The sequence below is a fragment of the Cebus imitator genome, unplaced genomic scaffold (assembly GCF_001604975.1).
Source record: "Cebus imitator isolate Cc_AM_T3 unplaced genomic scaffold, Cebus_imitator-1.0 Scaffold272, whole genome shotgun sequence".
NCBI classification, from domain to species: Eukaryota; Metazoa; Chordata; class Mammalia; order Primates; family Cebidae; genus Cebus; species Cebus imitator.
The window spans coordinates 1,423,592-1,440,305 of record NW_016107587.1 but is presented as its reverse complement, the minus strand read 5'-3'; the positions used below and the strand labels follow the sequence as shown (position 1 = coordinate 1,440,305).

General features: G+C 38.8%; 1 protein-coding gene across 1 annotated transcript in view; it reads left to right on the top strand.

Moving 5' to 3' along the window:
- ABCA13 (ATP binding cassette subfamily A member 13) overlaps positions 1 to 16,714 on the top strand; it is a 424,215-nt gene that overhangs the window by 279,664 nt on the left and 127,837 nt on the right. Inside the window, 3 exon segments of the mRNA XM_017500828.2 lie at positions 1,173 to 1,262; positions 5,571 to 5,640; positions 15,276 to 15,394. Coding sequence (XP_017356317.1) covers positions 1,173 to 1,262; positions 5,571 to 5,640; positions 15,276 to 15,394 — 279 coding nt within the window.

Here is a 16,714-nt window from a genome sequence, read left to right as displayed (position 1 = left end):
ACACAGTCACCCCACTGTGCTACTGAACACTAGAACCTATTTTTTCTAACTGTATGTTTGTACCTATTAGCCAGCCTCTCTCTCTTTCTTATTCTTCCTAGCCACTGGTGCTTGCATTTCTTCAATGTAGCAAATGTTTTAAGTTCTTGAAACTAATCGCTTATGTACATTTGTTAATTTATATAGTAATTCTTTCCAAAAAGAATTGAGGTCATCAGGTATATATAATCTATAATGCTGCTTATACATCATTTTTTTTTTATTTTTGAGACAAGTGTTTGCAAACATGCTTACTCAAAGAGTATTTTATAAATAACACAATGTAAGTTCTGAAAAGTAATCTATATTTTTTCTAAATACTAATTTAGAATTTTAACTAATTAAATGAGCTCATTCCCATTCAATCCAATTTAGAAAATCTTGAAATGTCTTTTTCTCTACATTTTCTCAAGGTTTTCTTACAATTGAGGTATAAAATTTAATACAGAGTTTGTTTCTACAACTCCCCACAGTGACATGAATAGTGTTTTATTGATGGTGGTATCTTCAGTAAGGAAATCATTCAGTATTGGTTTTTGGCTTTTAGTTACGCTGTCTGAACTACTAATAGACTTCTGAGACGTGGGACAGTAAAATAAATATAATTTAATGTGTACTTAAAGCACACATAGGATTCCGTGTTGAAAACCTCTTGTTAAGAAAATGTAGTTCAATATATCTCACATATAGAAACCAAATGATATAAATATAAGAAATTGTTTTATTTCAGGACTATGTAATATTCAGACCAAACTAGAGCTCCAACTTTGAGTATACTCTTACAGATTTTAATATATTAACACAATCTGTTAATATTTTAAAATTTGTTTTTAAAAATGATGCAAATATGCGAAAAATGGTTGTGTTTTAATATTAACTGAAAATGTTGAGGAAAATAAGGTACTGTGAATGTGAGTCTATAAAAATGCATATCTGATGGCAAAACTATGCTTTTAATAAATTTTTTAATTTATTAAAAACAGTGGAAAATAAGCTTTATCTCACTTACTAGGAATCATTAGATGGATCAGCCTGACTAGAGCACAATGTGAGGTCAGCAGGTGGCTCTACGTTCTCCGTTGGGAGCCACTCATAATCCCACTTTGTTTCCTTTGTCTCAAAATGAACAGCAGCAGTGGGGGCGACGACTTGGACCTCACCCACGTGCTTCTGCAGAAGTTTAGAGATCAAGATCTGCCCTGTACAGATTTAAGCCCAGACCGGTAAGTATCAGGTGCTCTCTGCAAAAGTGAACGCTGCCAACTGGTAACATTATAGCCTGGGAGGATCGTTTTTCTCCATGATTGGTTATTTCATGTCGCAAATTTACATTATAAAAAATGAAAATTAGCCTAATGAATAGGTTATTACTGAATGGGCCTTATGGGTATCGCCATCTAAAATGACCTGAAATAAACTACATAATTACCCCTTTCTCCCTTCATACATGCATGCTTTGTATTATTGCAAAATAAATTAATAACTAATAGCATTTAATTTGTTTAATAAAACCCAAAGCTCAAAAGAATGAAGTAGAAATTAGGTCTGACTAAGGTATTAGCTGTTATTTACTTTAGAGAATACTTACATATATCAAAAAATTAATTAAATTTTTTTAACTTAAAAGGCTTAAAGGTCAGTACTATACATCAATGTGGGTGAATTACTTTGAAAATTATCTTTCTAGTATTTAAACATGGTTATTGTGATGACCTTTCTATGAAACCTGGTTAGCGGATGCTTTTCTTTATAAACATTTATTTCCCTCCTATTTTGCTCAGTTGTTTTGTATTGAAGATCTACTACAAATAAAATGCTGCTGTAGGAACCAATATTAATGAGAAATATGGACCTGATCTCAAGGATTTTATAATTCTGGGTAGAGCAAATGAGGCAAGTGATAAAAACTGTAATGATGTATTAAGTGCCAGTAGTGTATGTTTTTAAGTAGTGAATATTAAAATCTAACAATAATACAATATTGGCAATGTTTTCTAATTTGTGATGACATATTTTGCCCATTAGTCATATTGGTAATTAGTGTGAGACTGAAAAACTATTAATGCTCTCAGTAAGGAAGAATTAGTAGATAATTAATTATGTTGCTTCACTCTAGTCTCTTGCAAAACAAAGTAATTTATTTAACTGAGGCTTCAATGGTAATATTTTTATTTTTCTTCTCTCTGATGAAACACACATTGTGTAAAATACATCTACCTTTGAAAAGTTCAAGTGTAACCTAAGGCCCCATGGAGTCCAGTCCTGGCCCAGGATGGCATTGAAGAAGAACCAGTTAGCAAAAAAAAAAAAAAAAAAAAAAAAGTTATTTTATCTAGTCTTTAGAGAGGAAAAAACAAAAGGGAGAATCAATGATTAAAGGACAGCAGAACACATTGGATATTTTGTTTGGACACATATTTTACATCCAGTTCCTTTCACATGGGTTACAACAGAGCTCCAAACTCACCTCCTCTCCTCTCTCTCTCCCACAAGCTCCTGCCCTCCAGCCCACTGTGCAGATCAGCCTCATTGCTTTTCTTCTCTGTCCTTTCTTTTACCTTCCTGGATTTGTTTTTGTGTTCTCCCTTTTCTTTGTGAAATCACCTAATCTATCCTTAACTCATTTCTATTTTTAATCATTTCTATCTATTTTTGTGATCAGCGTAAAAAAGGCTGGGGGAAGTGGTACGTGAAAAGATGCTGGGAACACTCGTATTAATAATGAATGTCCATTTTATACAAATAGGGCTTGATTCACTTGGACCCCAAATTAAAGCAAAAAGTTTTACTTAAAAACTGTAGATTTCCTTCTGTAAGTGTAAAATATTGTTGAATTTGATTAGGTTTACATTTTACCTCCCTGGAAGACTTGGGCAATCACTTGACAATTAACTGAAGGAAGCATTTTAAAATAATAGATTGGATTCTGCTGATAGTTGTTTTTCTTTTGAAATATTCAACTCTGAGTGTCAACTCACGGGTGCTATGTTGAACTTCTGATGTGTACCTCTTTCTCATATGAAGACAATGAAGAGCTCTAGAAAAATCCACAGTGGTATAAATCTGATCTAAAGTATGAGTTTATCACAGTAGTAGGTGATGCATAATTTAAAAGTTGCCAACTTTTACATATTTAGCTTCATTTTAGAAGGTTTACATTTGGTGACACTTCAGTGTGAATTCTTTGACTATTTCTAATGCAAAACGATCACTTTCCTCACCCATCTTTGTTAATGCTTTAACACAGAACAAAGGTGGTAGCAAATCTTCTATTTCTATCAAACTTAAAGAACCCAGTGGGGAGTTGGGTAAGGCTTATTTTTGTAATTAAAAAGCAAGTTATGATTAGATTGCAGCAATATAATCATCTCGGCACTCAGGAAAATCTGGAAGGCTCATTATTAGCCAAAAGGGGCCTTCAGAGCCTAGTATGGCTGGTGACAGATTCCCTCTGAGGAGCCTGTGAAGATGAACGCTGAGGTCAGGGATCAGCAGTGCAGAGAGTGCATACCAGGCATCGTGATAGAGGGGTAATATGGGACCAGTCTCCCTGAATCCACATCTCAGCTCCATTACTTATTGGCTTCGTGACCTACCCAACTTGCTGAAAATCTCTCAGCTTTTCTTGTTTGCATCAATGTGCTCCCAGTTCTGTAGAAAGAACACTCACCTCAACAGCAGAGTAGTTCTTGTGGAGAGCTTTTGTTCTCTTAAGGCAAGTTCCTGCCTCAGAAAGCTACTCTCAAGAAAGTAGATCCTTAGAGCTTCTGCCTCTCTCTTCGAGATTTAAAATGCACCTTAGGCAATTGAAAACTCCACGCAGCCCTGTAGTAGAGAGAGCTATTTCATCCAGTGTGTCCGAACCTGAAGGACCAAATGACTCTGCTCCAGCAGGCTCGCTGCGGCTGAGTCCCATAGGCCACTTTAGGGAAATGCTTTGCTTAGGCAAAGTGTATTTTTAGATTCCTAAGCTTTAAAAGATAAATTATGTAGATGTATCTGATTTCTCATAGATCATCCCCTCTGTTTGTCCCTTTTACAAACATTCACACAGCTTCCTAGTGAATCTGTTTTAACACAAACGTTGGAGGCTGAGAGGTGCTCAAAAAACTACCTGTCATGGGTCATTATGCACCTCTCATGGACATATATTTTTACTCTATGAAAGGGAGCTAGGAGAATAAAAAGGGAGGATTTGGAAGAGAAAAAGAGGGCTGACCTTTTGAAGTCATATATTATAAACACTTGTTAACCATCAACGAAGGTATCTGAAGGAAGAAGGGTCTGCTGAGTTTCAAGAGTATAAATGGATTTTTTTAAAGTACAAATCAGATATAGTACTCTGATTAAATACATAACTTACTTAGATATTATTTCCATGTAAACTCTTAAGTTTCCAACTGGAGTCTCTATAAGCTAGTCAGCCAAGAAAGTAGTGTGGAGAAATTGTTACGTTATTTTTGTGTTTAAGACATTGTACCTTGCTAACCTGGTTAATAGAAATGGCAAGTTTCTTTTCACTGGACTGTGCTTTCTTCAATTGGTGTCATGCTGGCTTTCTCACTGGAGCAGCACACATTTTGCTTAGAGCTGGGATCTCGACAGCTGCTTCACCTCTCTGGACCCGGCTCTTCTTCTGAAAAGCAGGGCTAATAAGAATGCTAGTAGAAATATCTAGCCAGTGCTTGTAATTCTGTAAATGCCACATTCCTCACTTCTTTTCCAATTTTTGAGTAATTAAGAGTAATCATCATTACTAAAACAAATTTTGATTTACAAATGCTAAAAAAATATTTTTTTCCCTTCATTTCATTTAACTTTTTATGTGATTTTGAAGATAGAATTGCAGCAACAGAAAAGTCAGAAATAAAAAGGAAGTAGACAAGCATTGGTTCTGTGTAAGAAAGTTTCTTTAACAATGTTATATATGGCTTTGATTTATATATCACAGAATATGGGACTCATAATGGAATAAAAATGATTTGGAAACTATGGAATAAAAATGTGTTTTTGAACCACTGCTACAAATGGTTTTCCTGTTTCTGTTGCACAACCTTTCTGCAACAGAAAGTTTAAACAGAAAGGTTTAAAATGGAAATTTAAAAATTGTTTTTCTTTAAGTAATTATTAAATTACTGTGTCTTGCCACAAAAAGGAATTAGCGTCTTGCTGTGTTTATTAATTGCTTCTTGGTACCTAGTTATGAGACTGGAAGCCTCAGGTTGCACCAGGAGCCCCAGCTTCCCCCCCAACACCCGCCCCATGAAAGTCCCAGTGAGCCCTGTGATACACTCAGTACAGTGAGAAAAGTGAGCCCCATGTAATATAATGAAATACTGGCATTGTAATAAAACATTGTCATCAGATTAACAGCTCAAGCTGTGAAAACAAATGTAAGAGCTCTGCCTTCTCGGCAGTAGGAGATGATTATCTTGTGAACTCTGCTCGAGTCTGATGGAACTCTCTTTTACGGAAATACAATGGTTTTGTAAATCTGAAAGATCATTCCAATTCTCTCCGTTGTTTTTTAGGAAGAATTCTTCATGCTGGCACACAGATCCCTTTTCTCACCCAGAATTCCAGGATTCATGTGGCTGCCTGGTAGGTTTCTGCAGCATTTTTGATCTTTTTAAGTCTAAAATTTCAAGTGACAAAATAGTGTTTACTCCATCTATAAAATTTCTATATTTGTAACTGAGTCTCTATGACTTTATGGTTTCCTGGATTAGCTGTTTCTGGGAAAAGTTTCATCATATAAAGTGAATATTTATAGAACACAGATGCTGTATAGGTTGACAGTACCCCTCTCCTTCATTGCCTACTGACTTTGGTCTTTAACACCCCCTCTGGCATTCATTAAGAAAATTAATCCTCTTCAAGTAATGATAAGGAGGCTAGAATTGCCCTATGGAAGGGAATTTTTCAAAATTTCAAGGCAGCATGGTCTCAGGGCTCTTGCCATGTTTTTATTTGGGCTAGATATTAACAGCTAAGACGCCCCTTAGCTCTCTGACTATGGCTGACTTATACAAAAACATGTGGTAAGAGGTGTGCCCCTATTGAGGTGAAACACATCACTGTCTAATCTGTGAAGGATAATAAATTGAAATTTATTTGGAAAACTGATTGGAACTCAACTCAAAGAAAATCTCAGACTCTAATTAATAAAAGGCATAGACCTGCTAGCCACAATCAACAAACAAGTATGACAGTCCCAATTTACAGGAAACAGGGAAAAGAAAAAAAAAATTGAAGTTAATTGAGCATCTATAATGGAAATGGCCACTTGGAGAACATGTTTACAGGGCCTTCCTGTAGTGGCTCATGAGATGCAATTCTTCTTAATAGTTGTCAACCTAAGGGAAGAAACTGAGACAAATTAATATAGGTAGAGAGTTTATTTGAGCCAAGGTTGAGGACAGCCATGTGGAACGCACTTCCAACTTACCTTTGGAAGTGCCCCAGAGAACAAAAAAAGCCCAAGTGAAATGGCCTCATTATCTAGGGTGTCACCTGAAGTTCTTTTTCTCATGGCCAAGGAAATCAAGGATGTGGACACACCAAAAGTGAGCTTAGAGCAGAAATTTAATAAGTGAAGGGGAGAGGGAAACCTCTCTGCTGCAGAGAAGGATTCCAAAAAACGATTGTCATTTTAAACTGAAGTGCAAGGGTTTTTATTTAAAAAAAAGCTAGCTGGGAAGGGTGCTGCATTTACATAGGGGTAGAAAAACTGGTTAGAACTAGGTGTGTCATTTGCATAAGTTGTGAATCCCTGGCAGTCCCCACCCCACCTGTTTAGTGCACGTGCAGGTCCTCAGCCTAAGTTACTCCATATTGCTTATGTCCTCCTACTGCACATGCTTTAGGGGCAGAACCCTTTGGATTCATCCACTTTCATGCTGCTGATAAAGGTATACCCAAGACTGGGCAATTTACACAAGAAACAGGTTTATTGAACTTATAGTTCTACATGGCTGAGAAGACCTTCACAAATGTGGAACGCGAAAGGCACTTCTTAGGTGCAGCAGCAAGAGAGAGAATGAGAGCCAAGGAAAATGAGTTTCTCCTTATCCAACCATCAGACCTCGTGAGATTTATTCGCTACCATGAGAACAGTATGGGGGAAACAACTCCCGTGATTCAATTGTCTCCCACTGGATCCCTCCCACCACATGTGGGAATTATGTGAATACAATTCGAGATGAGATTTGGGTGGGGACACAGGGCCAAACTATATTACCCTTCAAGGTGGACGTGCCTGGCTCAGGGTAGCTCTTCTTATCTATAGTGTTGCAGGCATGTTCCAAGCAAGCCCCCTGTGCAAGCTTCCTTACCTGAGTATGTCCAAAATGGAAAGGAACGTGCTCACTGGGGCCCACGGTATGCCGGTGAAACTTACTGACTACGCAGGAGGCCCCTTTCTGTGCTGGAATTCATCTTCCTATCTATGTTTGCAGCTGGAGCTTCCAGGCCGCTCTTGGTTAGAAAAGAAATCCCGCCAAAGAACTTGCCCTAACTATCTGCCCAGCCAGCTTCTTCCTTTCTTCTCTCTCATAATTTATTAAAGAAAAAAGAACAGATCAGGAGAGTGGGTGATCACAAAAGTTGTTTGTCAAGGACTCTCATTGACATTGTTAGGTTACTTTATAGCTCTGGTGGTGGCACTCAGCCTAGAGTCCATATAGCGAGCTGCTTAGAAATGATTGCTTAGCTCAAGGGGGATGGGGTGGACTCCAGTGCTTCTTTGGGCCTGATTATTTAAAGGGAGCTCACTTTCCTCAGATAAAAAGTTTTTATGGTTTTTGTTTTTTCATAGTTTAGAGATTTTAGAAAGCTTGCTTTTGGAACAACTAACCTGCTTTCTTCTCTTAGACAAAAGATACACATGTAAGAGGTAATAATGACACAGCACCTTTAGGGGACACTCAGAATTTTGGTTGATTTGGGAGAGCTAATGGAACTCTGCATGTTTCCCTCTTGGCCTCAGCTGTCAATATACTCAGCTACATTTAGTAATCCTTTGCAGTGACCAGCTACCTTTTTTATTTTTTAATAGACATAATTATTATTTTTTTCCCTAGTTTTGTTTTTCCATTTATTCACTTTAGGGGCAAAGGGCAAACTTTCCTTTCACCCTCTGAAGCTTCACTGAAAATCAATGGACAAAAGGCAGGTTAATTGGGGAAATATCATACAAATGTGTTAATATGTATGGGGGGATCACATCACAGAGTAATTACCCCAAACCCCCAAAGAGGTACAGAAATTTCTATTCCATTTTCATAGGGTAGGGAGGAGATGGGGAGTGTGGATGGTTGTTAGAGAGAAAGAATGGGTCAGGGAGACAGAAATTAACTTGTAAGTGATTCTCTTGGAATTTGAGTGAGCCCAAAAGTCAGGCATTATCTTGTGAAAAAGTCCATCCAAGCATGGTTGCATTCTTTACTCCTCTTTTCTGAAATAGATAATGAGATTTCAGGAAGGGGATTGAGAACCTGTTTTTTTTTTTTTTTTTTTTGGTACAGAGTTTTTTTGTCAGAAATGGAAATTCCAAAGAGAATTGGAATGGAGGAGGAGCAAGACAAGATTCTAGGGACCTTGATTCTGAGGTTTATTTCTGAGGCCTTTCAATTTATTAAAATGCCCAGCATGTACAAGTGTCATGTTTTGGGGGACTGTTTTCTATGCCCCAACACTCATGAAATCCCTAATTATTTACACCACACTCTTATTCTCTAGCCTTGATTTGATCATTCTATTAGACTAGTAGCTTTTCGTACCACCAGCTACTTAAGGTTTATTGGGATTAGACTAGGCAAATATCAGAATGATTGGTGTTTATGTTCCTAAATTCACTTAAACTCACATGAAGTATAAGATTTCAGTAATATGTAAGAAAGAAGGTTTTACATGAAAAAGTTCCATAGCCAAATAAGTTTCACAAATGCTGGATAAAGCAGTATTAAGCAGGCATCTTTGCCATAGCTCTTCTAAGAAGCTATTTGGTGATAATGAAATTGTCCTTGAATTGACTGTGGAATAGACACAGCATTTTTTGTAAATTTGACTGAAGAGTCCTTCCCTTTTATGGCACCTATGTTTTTTGGGATGTACTTTGAGAAATGCTGGACCACATGTTAGAAATCAGAGAACTTCAGGAGAGAGGGAGTTGAGGTGGAATTAATGAAAGTCCTAAAGAATAGGTGTGGCTACTCTTCTGGTCTGGCTCAAAGGAGATGTACAAAAAGATGTGTGGAAGGAAGGCTTATATACCCAAGGCCAGGTCCCTGGTCTTAAGTGTTCATGCTGAGCCAAGTTGATTGTGTTTTGTCAGAAGGAAAAATGTTTCTCTCCCCCAAAAGACATATGTGCTATCCAGAAGCCCTGGGTCTGCAAAGGCATGTCCATTTCCTCATATATTATTTATCAAAGATGCTGTGACTGTCTCCAAACCTACAGAAAAGTTCCATGGTTAGCTCTTCTTCTGAGAATGAAGACATTATTTGGAAAAGACCCCATTAGAAAAGGCTCAAAAGGGAACAGGAATTGAGCTAACCCTAAAGAACAAACAGAGACTTTTAGGGCCTGAGCTCCCATAGAGAGCAACACTGTGACCCCATACATCAGGAGTGAGTGTGGCTTTACACAGAGTAGGTGGAGGGTTTCTTGTGGCTGAGTTAGTAAATTGCCACACACTTGGTAGAGGACAGTATGTCCTTTTCCTCTTCCAGCTTCTCTTGCTTCCAGCCTTCCTTGGCCTCTGGTCACATACACACATCTCCAGCTCCATTGTCACAGCGCCTCCTCCTCTTCTTTCTCTGTCTATTCCTCCTCTGCCTCCCTCTCACAGTGGCACAGGTTGTAACCAGCCAAAGGGTCTGGCTGCTCACTGCTTGTAGAAAGAGGCCAAAATAATAACGAGGTGATTAAAAGAGAGCAAGACTTTATTATCTGTGCCAGCAAGGGGAAGCGTAGAAAGTAATTCCACTGTAACTTGTGGAGGGAACACAGGGGTTTTCAAAGAAGGGGTTTGGAATGCAGAAGAGGCAGGGGTGGGAGGTTGGGGGTTAGCGGGAGGGGAGAGCTAGGAGATCCCAGGTGGGGTTACTTACTCCAGTGGTTCATCTTGCATTTGGTGAAGAGACTGACACCATCGTGGATCCTGCCAAGTTATAAACTAATTACAGTCAATCTTGCAGTCAGTCTTCAGCTGGGAGTGGATTCCAGCCTTGAAGTAATCTTTTGTTGGGGACAGGTTTTCAGAGGTGTTTCATCCATATCAGGATTCAACCCCTGAAGCTTCTAAGGAAATAATATGACCAGATACGTGAGCATGGTATGTGGTTAACAAGCATCTGGTTAATAAATGTGCGTAAGGCGTGGGGGCATGAAGTGGGAAAGGAAAAAGAAAGAAAACATTTTGAGGCTGTAAAGTTCATCGCAGAGCTACATCTTAAAACTAGGGAGGGGAAGGATAAAAAGGGAAAGGATAAAAAAGTTTTAAAATGCAATTTGAGGCTAAGCTGTTAAGCAGCTCTGTTACAAGGTGACTGCATGAGGGTGCACTGTCATAATCCAAGATAATCTTCCGGACTCAAGATCCATAACTTAATAACATCAGTGGCCGGGTACAGTGGCTCATACCTGTAATCCCAGCACTTTGAAAGGTGGAGGCGGGCGGGTGGATCACCTGAGGTCAGAAGTTCGAGACCAGCCTGCCCAACATGGTGAAACCCCATCTCTACTGAAAATACAAAAAAATTAGCCAGACATGGTGGCGGGTGCCTGTAATCCCAGCTACTCTGGAGGCTGAGGCAGGAGAATCACTTGAACCTGGGAGGCAGAGTTTGTAGTGAGCTGAGATTGTGCCACTGCTCTTCAGCCTAGGCCACAAGAGCGAAACTCTGTCTCAAAAATAAATAAATAAATAATAATTTCATCAAGGCAGCATTTAAGGATTCCAGAGATAAGGGCCTGATATTTCGGGGAGGGGGTGTTTTTATTCAGTTTAATACAGAGAGTGTATTTGGGGATACCTACGCAGATAATGGTTAGAACGAGACCAAGGACATTTTCTAGTAGACCTGAATTCTTGATAAGAATTTGAATTTTTTTAGCAAGAGAATCATCTAACTGAAAACAGCATTTTAGAAGGATATATCTTTTTTTCCCATTTATTTATTTTATTGCATTTTAGGTTTTGGGGTACATGTGAAGAACATGCAAGATTGTTGCATAGGTACACACGTGGCAGTGTGATTTGCTGCTTTCCTCCCTATCACCTACATCTGGCATCTCTCCCCTTGCTATCTCTCCCCAGCTCGCCACCCCCCACCGTCCCTCCCCTGTTTCCCCCCCACTGACCCCCGTGTGTAGTGCTCCCCTCCCTGTGTCCATGTGTTCTCATTGTTCAACACCTGCCTATGAGTGAGAACATGCGGTGTTTGATCCTCTGGTCTTCTGTCAGTTTGCTGAGAATGATGGTTTCCAGGTTCATCCATGTCCCTACAAAGGACACAAACTCATCGTTTTTGATGGCTGCATAATATTCCACGGTGTATATGTGTCACATTTTCCCTGTCCAGTCTATCATCGATGGGCATTTGGGTTGGTTCCAGGTCTTTGCTATTGTAAACAGTGCTGCAATGAACATTCGTGTGCATGTGTCCTTATAGTAGAACGATTTATAATCCTTTGGATATATACCCAGTAATGGGATTGCTGGGTCAAATGGAATTTCTATTTCTAGGTCCTTGAGGAATCGCCACACTGTCTTCCACAATGGTTGAACTAATTTACATTCCCACCAACAGTGTAAAAGTGTTCCTGTTTCTCCATATCCTCTCTAGCATCTGTTGTCTCCAGATTTTTTAATGATAGCCATTCGAACTGGCATGAGATGGTGGCCAATATCCATGATGAACATAGATGCAAAAATTTTCAATAAAATACTGACAAGCCGATTGTAACAGCACATCAAAAAGCTTATCCACCATGATCAAGTAGGCTTCATCCCAGGGATGCAAGGCAGGTTCAACATACGCAAGTCTATAAACGTAATTCACCACATAAACAGAACCAAAGACAAAAACCACATGATTCTCTCAATTGATGCAGAGAAGGCCTTTGACAAACTTCAACAGCCCTTATGCTAAAAACCCTCAATAAGCTAGATATTGACAGAACATATCTCAAAATAACAGAAGCTATTTACGACAAACCAACAGCCAATATCATACTGAATGGGCAAAAACTGGAAGCATTCCCCTTGAAATGTGGCACCAGACAAGGATACCCTCTCTCACCACTCCTATTCAATATAGTATTAGAAGTTCTAGCCAGAGCAATCAGGCAAGAAAAAGAAATAAAGGGTATTCAAATAGGAAAGGAGGAAGTCAAGTTGTCTCTATTTGCAGACAACATGATTGTATATCTAGAAGACCCCATCGTCTCAGCCCCAAATCTCCTGAAACTGATAAGCAAGTTCAGCAAAGTCTCAGGATACAAAATCAATGTGCAAAAATCATATGCATTCCTATACACCAATAACAAACTTAAAAAGAGCCAAATCAAGAACAAACTTCCATTCACAATAGCCACAAAGAGAATAAAATACCTAGGATATATCTTGATGGGTCTGGGGATTGTAAAGTGAATTGGAGAGAGGAAATCTCAAGGTAGGGAAAGTTTAAAGGTTGTTATGTTCATCAAGTTTGGCTGATTTATTTATTTTAATTAACAAGCAGAAATTAAATATATTTGTGGTTACAGCATGATATCATATGTCATGATATTATATATATATACATATACATACACACACACACACACACACACACACACACACACACACACACACATAAATTACCTCATGTACTTATTGTAGGGACACAGGAAAACTTTCCCTTCATCCCCTATAGGTTTACTAAGAAATCAACTCATAAAAGGCATATTAATTGGAGAAGCAGCATATGAATTCTTTTAACATGTACAGCGGGAGAATCACAGAGTGCTTATCTACCCCCCAACGAAGTTCAGAAGTTTATATATCATCTCAAGTTTACGGAAAGAATAGGGCCTTGGATCCTGGTAAATCAGGTTATGGAGAGGGGAGAAGAGGAAGTCTTACTGGAGCAATAAAGGATTTCAAGGGAGAATAAATGGATCTGGGAACAGACATTATCTGTTTAGGTATGGTTTTATCCTTGGTCTTACAGGGAAGAGAAGAAATAAAACAAATATTCTCCTTGGTGGGTCTAGATGTTAGGTAGGTAAAGGAATTTCAACTTCATCCTGTGCTTTGGGAGAGATAGTGAGTGGGAGGGAGGTCAGAGAGACTTTGAAGCTTCTTCAGCTCAGCATGTGAAAGCACCATATTTTGGGGTATTTGCTGAGCCTCAGCATTACTACTTGTGTATATGTGTGTTGAGGATGCTTAAGTCTACTCTTTTAGCAATTTTCTTTTTTTTGAGACAAAGTCTCGCTCTGTGGCTCAGGCTGGAGTACAGTGGCACCATCTTGTCTCACTGCAACTTCCATCTCCCAGGTTCAAGTGATTCTCCTGCCTCAGCCTCCCAAGTAGGTAGGAACACAGGAGCATGCTACCACACCCTGATAATTATTGTATTTTTATTAGAGATGGGCTTTTGCCCATCATGGGCTTTTGCCATGTTGGTCAGGCTAGTCTTGAACTCCTGACCTCAAGGGATCTACCCACTTCGGCTTCCCAAAGTGCTGAGATTACAGGCATGAGCCACCTAGCCTGGCTCTTTTAGCAATTTTCAAGCGTACAATATGTTATTACTAATTGTAGTCACCATGTTGTATAGTAGATCTCTTGTACTTTTGCCTCCTCTTTAACTGAAATTTTGTATCCATTGACCAACATCCTCTCTGGCAATCACAATTTTACTCTGTTCCTATGAGTTTGACTTTGTTAGATTCCACATATAAGTGAGAGTTTGAATTATGGCTTACCACAATTATTATTCTTTTTAGTATCATTCCTCAAGCCTTTCCATCAAGACCCTGAAAGCAGTACCTTAAATGTATATTTCCCTTCTTACTTTGCCATAGTTCTTTCATGTGTATCTGAACCTAAGTGCAAATCCATGCATTTAGGTAAACCTGTTTTTATTTTCATTTTGCAAATCAGAAGACAAGTTCCCAAAGCCGAAAGGAATGTGAAACTGGCCTAAATGTCTCTTAGAAGTAATATTTATGGTTTTTTGAATAAACATAGAAATGGACCCTCCCTGGTCTTAAAACTTGAAACTTACATTTGTCTTACCTAAGTTTCTTTCTCAAGAAACTGATCCTCAGGCAAGGGACTGAAATACGTCAGATCCCTACATTCAGAAATGAGACTCTGGACCCCTCATCCATCATGATTGCTTCCTTACCCCTCCCTCATTCCTGCTTTCCCACTTTTCCCTTTATATAGCCCCACCAGTTTTAGTTGATGGAGGAGATGGATTTGAGACTTTCTCTCCCATTCTCCTCAGCTCCAGAACTCAGTTAAAGTCTTCCTCCCTGGCAACACTCATTGTCTCAGTGACTGGCTTTCTGTGCAGCAAGACCAAACCCCTGGCATTTTGTAACAAAAGACTCAGAGACAGAGTCGTTTCCTAATTTAATATATCATCTTTTCCGAAAGAGTTTGAGAAATGGAAACAAAGCACATTAATTCTAAAGCTGGTGTGGCAGGACAGGGCACATCACTGCACAGCCTCCAGTGGCCTGGGTGTTTTGTTGTGTTGACCACCACCTCCTACCTTGTTAGGTGAGTATTCCATGATTCAGAGTGGGTGCTGGCACACTAATGAGTTGCTGGAGAAGAGCTGTTTGATTTCTACTTTAGACACTTACGAAAGAGACACATGGCTTTGAATTCTCCTGCTTATCTTTCTCCCACTAGTTGTCTCTGGCTCTCTTTCAGGTTCATCAAATACAAGATCACCCCAGAGAAAACATTTATTTTTCTTTTTGGTTTTTATAAACCTGCCCAAACTTACATACAGAAAAGGGTTTGAAGTTCTGAGATATAACTGACTGCAAAAGTCACAGTGGTATTCTGGCATAATTCTCAAATGTAGGTGACTCTGAAAGGTATTTTAGAAATCAGAACATATAAAAGGCAGCAGATAATTTATTAAAAATGGAAAGCTAGAGAAAAAGTGAACCAGTTTGTAAGTAATAAAAAGTTTTTGTTTTTATCTTTTTGAAAACAATTTCAGAAGTGTCCAAATAGAAGTGCCAGTGCTCCCTACCTGAAAAACCACCTGGGCCACACACTGTTGAATCTCTCAGGCTTCAATGTGGAGGAGTACTTGCTGGTGCCATCTGAAAAACCAAGGTGTGTTCAATGCTCTTGCTGGGTCTTTTCTGTTGTGCTTGGATTACTACTGAAAACATTGTTTTAATGCTAATGTTCTTAAGTACTCAAAAATCTAAGATTGACCTTGGTGCTCATAAAAATTTCAAATAGATACCATGGATCTTAATACGATTCCTTACTGCTGACTTTCACTCTTTTACATGCTGGGGGAAATCCTATCAATTGAGATTTGTCAGTGGCAGAAGTGTGAGAGCCAGAAGCAGTTTTACTGCTTTAGGGAATAAGAGCAGATAAGTTTATAGCATAATAAAAGAAAGGCCTTCTTTTAGAATTCCCTCTATTATGCAGCATTCAATATGGGAACCTGAGTACAACTAGTATCTTGAAATTCCTCTTGTGCAATTTTTGGGAAACCTTTTGTGTTGTGTTGAATTTCCTTGAGCCTAAGAGGGTGAATCCAGATGAGGAGGATGGGCAATGAGTGCTTCTCATTGCTTTGAATACTAATAACATCTGTCTACTGTAATTTTTCCATGTCCCCAAATGTATTATATTGCTTCATGTATGAAGGCATTTCACAGGCTGTCCGTATTGCCTGGGACACCATCCCTGCCCCACTGGGGCTTGCCTTCCTCTGTTATGCTGTCCCACCTCTTCATGCCTTTCAACATATACTAGAATTTCTAATTTTCTGTTCTAACTCTGATGGTTAGTTTTATTTATTTATTTATTTATTTTTGAGATAGAGTCTCACTTTGTTGCCCAGGCTACAGTGCAGTGGCACAATCTCAGCTCACTGAAAGCTCCGCCTCCCGGGTTCAAGCGATTCTCATGTCTCAGCCTCTCTAGTAACTGAGTCTGCAGGTGCCTGCCACCATGCCCAACTAATTTTTTTTTTTTTTGTATTTTTAGTAGAGACCAGGTTTCACTATATTGGTCAGGCTGCTCTCAAACTCCTGACGTCAGGTGATCTTCCTGTTCTGGCCTCCCAAACAGGATTACAGGCGTGAGCTGATGATTAGCTTTTTGAAGGTGGTAGCTTGTGTGCCCAGAACTTAGAATATTATCTGTCACATCAAAGATGTTCAATTAGTATCTATTGAATGAATAAATGAATGAATGTATTTAATTGAGCCAGTTGGGAATGTGTACTTATTTCTTTGCCTGAATTTTTGCTAAGAGTAGAACACTGTGATTGAAGACTATTCTTCAGTCTCCTTTTGTCTAGTGAGTAGGAGATAAAATTTATTTATATAATAGTCAACATTATATTTTTTAAATGTTAACTATATTTTTTGAAGTTTAATAGGTACAAGATACTGTGCAACTCATGGAGAT